Raw genomic sequence first — 5,175 nt, 5'->3', positions numbered from 1 at the left:
TGTTATTAAGCTATGTCTGTATTGAACTTCTCGTCAAACAGAGACAAAATCACAGAAAATCATTATCATTTCACCACATTGAAGAGATCCGGGAACATACTAAGTCCTTTGTTCGACCAGCAATGCTTAGATGCGACGCTTACGCTTCCATGGCTCTTGGAAATATATGAATATAATTATCCGAGCCAGCATGTCGCCTATGATCGCTCTTTTAGGAAACATATGGAGATATTTATCCTATCCAATGCGCTCGAATGATGCAAGAAGAAAGCCTGAAGTGTGAATAACAATGGTCATTTGTCCTTAAGCAAGACAGATGACTGTTTCTAATGGGAAGGAGTGGAAGCAGTCACATGCCCACACCCTGCTTTAGCCTCTGGATGGCATAATATCATCATTAATGCTTCATGCAAAGCCCTTCACTGCTGCTCCCTCAGCGTGACATCCTCTGACATCTCATGGCATGCTTCACAGGTCACACTCTCTCTCAAGTTTCAACCATGGGGAGAGAGCAAACTCTGTTTAGTTGCTATTGGGACTTGGGATCTAGTGACTACCAGGTAAGAATTCTGCAACCATGCTAGACCAGCCAATTGGATGGCTTGGCTTGTGCTGCGCGGCCAAATGGCTTGAAACCGTTGAGTTAGGTCTGTAGAGTTTCTGACTATAAAGTCTTCCTAGAAACAGTCCTCAGATTAGAGGGAGGTAGAAAGTAGGAGCCCCTGTTCTTATGATGGTGGGAGCTGTCATGGACCAAGCTACGATCAGTGTAGACGGGTTTTCCTTAAGAAGAATGGAAATCCCTGAGGTGCTGAGAGTGACTGCATCCCTCCAAGCCTTCCATAATTGACTTCAATCAGTCAACAAATTAAAGACCAGAGAGTACTCAAATCTAAGAAAACTCCAAGCATGGCTTTCTTTGAGCGTTCTTTTGCTTTTCCTTTGATTGCCTAGAAACAGGCCCATCGACCGGACAGTGAGAAATGACCTTGCTCTGAAAACCATGCACGATTGTAACCAAAAAAAAAAAAACATGCATGACCTCGATGGCCATTTTCCATATTTCCCTTTTATTTGTGGATGCTTGGCATGCTTACATCTAATCCAATGTTCTTTTCCTAAGTGTTCTTATTTCAAAGTTTTCAATAAATATGTTGTCAATAAATGATTAAACACTGCAAGCACTGCAAAATAACAGGGCCCAAACAAAGTACCATCTAGTATTGAGTCAAGTTAAAATGGAGAAGTTACTGTTTCTTCAGGGGAAAGAAATGGAGAAGTTAGTTATGAAAAGGTTGACATATATGCAATGAAAATGAACCAAGATTAATCTTGAATGATTGCGAAATGACTACGAACCAAGTATTGAAGAAACGAATAGGAAGAGTCATTCCAGCAAAACTACAGGATGTCCTTAATGTTTTTGATTTGATTCAAAACATCTGAAAGTATGTTAGGCGACTTTCACCTTAATGGTGTGGCTCCAATCCATATGGATGCTTAGGGCACGCGCCTAATCAACTCGCAGTTCTGTGGTTGATGTCTTGTACAGAGATTCATGCAGAGTGGGTCCATAAAAAGGCTTATGTGTCTCTGGTTCTAGTTTTCACAAGACCCAAGACAAGTAGGCAATGCTAATTTGTAATTTTACCAGTCCATGTAACCTTAGTAAAAGAAACAAAAAGAGGAGAATATTTGAACCCCTGAAAACCTTGATGAATCTTATCCTAGAACCGTTCACACGTGCTGCATCTGCACCTTAATCAACTTACTTTCCCTCAAAAGAGGGACCTTAGCTGATTAAAATGCGTGTGAGATGCCTTGTTGATACTTTGCACTAGTTTTTCTGCACACCATGAACACAAAAGCTCTCATTAAAAGAGAGGCCATCTTTTTGTTAAAAAACACAACAAAAACAAAGGCACACGAATCTATCTCATTTGGCAATTAGCAAGTGAATTTTTGAAGCCAAACCTCCCCACGGGCACTTTGGATTAGTCAAAGTGGGAAAAAAAAAGAAAAAAAAGGGTCCCCAAAAGATAAAAACTTTGCAGGCCATGCCATGCCCCCCAAACCAAATCATAAAAATAACAACCCTAACCCAGCTTTTGTCCCAGTAACCCAAGCCAACATACTAAACCCCACCAACTCTTTTCCTAACCTCACTTCTTTTGTCAGGCTAGCCTGTTGACTGGACCTAAAGACCAAGTGGCCCATTCCACCGCCTCTTTCTTTTCTTCCCTTCTCTCTTCCTTCTTCTCTTTCTCTCTCTCTTCTTTTTTTTTTCTTTTTTTTTTTTTTTTACAGCGGCTACTCATTTCATATAACTCTAACTTGAATACAACCAGCCAATCGCGGAAAAGGAAAAGATACAAAGGATGAGGAGTGTCTAATGCAGACGTCCAAAGAAAATCTTCGGAATGCTAGGCAACAAACGAGGCGACTCAGTCTGCTGATCTGTTCGCCTTCCTATCTGAACATCACCCATCAACTGGATCATCCTACGGATCTCCCGGATGAGGGAATGACCATCCCCAAACTGATTCGTCCCCCGGAGCCGGTCAATAACCACTATGAGTCTCCCTCAAGACAGACCCGCTCCATACCCAGTACCTGCCACACATAAGATATGCCCTCGCAAGTAGCCTGTAACTCTACTCCGACCACTGTAAATTCTGGCGTACACCGTTCTTCTGCTGTAATCACTCTACCAAGATGGTCCATGATCACAAATCCAGCTCCTCCAATCACACCATCCAATGACCAACTGTTGCCGAAATTTACTTTAAGAAAGCCAAGATACATAAAAAAAATTACACCTTTCGCTTTCCAAGTCTTAGCCCAAATCTTTTTAACGATGCAAGGCTCCTGGAGTACGTGATGCTCCGGAAGAGGAAAGGCCCCTCGCGGGGGAACAAAAGAAAACAGAGCTAAAGACCCGTTAAATGTAGACACGTGTGCAGTCAGCCATATCCATCAAACCCAATGCCAAAAAAAAATCTTTATTTTTAACGCAGACAAAATTCTTATATATTAATAATAAAAATATAAGTAAGATAATAAAATATCACAAAATCCGTTCCGTTACAGTTACCTCACTCGATATTCAAGGGAAAGATTTAAAAACAAAAAATAAATTAATAAAAAATAGAAAAGCTACTGTCTCTCTCCTCACAGTTAAATTTTTTTTAAAAAAATCAGCCGATTAATTGGCGTCCTGAGACTCTCTCTGTTTCTCCAAAAGTTTTAAGCGGCAGGGAGAGGATCGATTGGAAATAAATCACCAATATCTTGAAAATAATCATCTTCCTGCCATGTTATTGAGCCGAGGTTTAAATCGGAGCTCAGCATGACATCGCTCATGTCGCTGGTGAAGAAGCCGATCTCCGCCGAGTCCGCGAAGAATGCAGGCTCCGGCACGTCGAAGTCGATTAGTGGCACCTCGTCGAATGACATGAAGTCCCGAAACTCGTCCGGTAAACTAATACTGGCGGGGAGAATACTTGCCTTCTCGTCCGAGACTTTAGTCGGAGTTTGCTGCTGTTCTTGGGCGTCGTTCGCCTCCGACTTCTTTGCGGAGGAGGATGAGAAACCGCAGAGGACGGAGGTTGGAGAGGAGAGATTGGGTGACTCCTCACCGGAGTCGTACCCGCCGGAGACCGTGCCGTCGGAAAGGTTCTTAGTCGGAGGAGAAGGCTGGGTGGGAGCGGCGGCGGAAGTGGCGACTGAGCGAGTAGAGAAGTTGGTGGTGGCATCGGGGCCGCGGAGCTGGATGGCGGCGGTGTCGTACACCTTGGCGGCCTCCTCGGCAGTATTGTACGTGCCGAGCCACAGACGGACACGCCGCCGAGGATCGCGGATCTCCGCGGCGTACTTCCCCCACGGCCGGCGGCGGACGCCACGGAACCTCGGGGCCACCGGCGAGCCAGGCTGGTCCCCGGAGGTTCCAAGGACCGGCTTCTTCTTCTTTCCGCCTACCTTCCCGGATCTCCCCTTGTCGCCCGCGGCGGAAGCGGCGCCCTTGGCAGGGCGGTCCTCGAACCTAATCTCCTGGACATAGCGCTTCACGCGGCGGCGGAGGTAACAGCACTCGTCTTCGTCGCCGGAAGAGTCGGTGGCCTCGTAGTCGTCGCAAAAGATACGCACCATCCTCCGGTCCGCCAACTTGGTCGGTTCGCCGGAGCTGGATCTTGAGCGCGGCCGCGGCTTTGGAGTCACGTCAACGTGCTCCGTTCTCTTAACCGGCGACGAATACATCCTGTCCATCGCTTGAAAATCTATTCTTTTTGCATCTGTCATAATCCACCGTAACCCAACAAAAATCAGAAAAAAATCATTTTTTTAAGTAAAGGTCATGGTAAGAACGGAAAAAGAGGATTCCTGATATCTACGGGGGAATAAAGAGGGTTAAAAGAGATAAAGTAGTGATTGCCAAGGGAAACAGTGAAATTTCATGGAAAAGCTAGAAGAAAAGAGACGAAAACGAATACGAATTCATGTCCAAAAAGACAACGGATGCAATATAGATCATAAATCTCCACGGAAACAGGGAGAGAGAAGTCAGAGTAGGAGAGGGGAGGGGAGAAAGGGAAAAAGGCAAAAAAAATTTCCAGAAAAGCAGGGCCTAACAAAAAAAAAAAATTTACTGCCAAAAAAAACTGAAGAATTAAATTGTTACCTCAAAATCAATATGAGACAAACACCAGCGAGTTATGGCTGAGCGGTCACCATAGCACTATCCTTCAGGGAAACAAAAAAAGCACAAACTTATAGTGCAATCCGTATAAAAGAGACCAAGAGAAGGGGAAAAAAAAGGGAAAGAGATGAGGGAGGAAGAGGAATGAAAAGATAAAAGAGATGGAGGTGAAAGGAAGAGCTCCAGAGAGAACGGCGTTGAAAGAGAGAAATTGGAGAGAGTTATGCTGGAGGCTGGGGACATCAAGACTTGCTGTGTTTTATAGGACCGCAAGATGCCGAAATCGGAAAACCCGGCATTTATTTTATTCCCTAAATTATTTTGCCCGCTTTCTCTATTCTCAGTTTGCCCCTGGCCGTTTCCCGCAATATATTTTTTGTTAGGAATCTTGATTTCATTTGGGCCCTTGGGGCGCCTTCCTTGATGGTCAAATCCTTGGTTCACGGATTAAAACTTTGGTAATTGGTGGTATTTTCTAT

General features: G+C 44.5%; 1 protein-coding gene across 1 annotated transcript; it reads right to left on the bottom strand.

The window, feature by feature from the left end:
* Positions 1-3,001: 3,001 nt before the first annotated feature.
* Positions 3,002-4,930, bottom strand: LOC103701359 (ethylene-responsive transcription factor CRF2). The gene is made up of 2 exons (XM_008783399.6): positions 4,679-4,930; positions 3,002-4,292 (listed from the first exon to the last, which is right to left on the bottom strand). Exon 2 carries the CDS (start codon positions 4,264-4,266, stop codon positions 3,247-3,249), a length of 1,020 nt encoding a protein of 339 aa, XP_008781621.4. The 5' UTR covers positions 4,267-4,292; positions 4,679-4,930; the 3' UTR covers positions 3,002-3,246.
* Positions 4,931-5,175: the final 245 nt, after the last annotated feature.

This window comes from Phoenix dactylifera, chromosome 12 (assembly GCF_051530095.1).
Source record: "Phoenix dactylifera cultivar Ajwa chromosome 12, Ajwa_hap1_PhDact_Kaust_v1.1, whole genome shotgun sequence".
Lineage (NCBI taxonomy): Eukaryota > Viridiplantae > Streptophyta > Magnoliopsida > Arecales > Arecaceae > Phoenix > Phoenix dactylifera.
This window is presented reverse-complemented; position numbering and strand designations above follow the sequence as displayed.

Excerpts from the sequence above, each read along its gene's own strand:
- LOC103701359 (XM_008783399.6), bottom strand. The coding sequence starts at position 4,266 with ATGGACAGGATGTATTCGTCGCCGGTTAAGAGAACGGAGCACGTTGAC.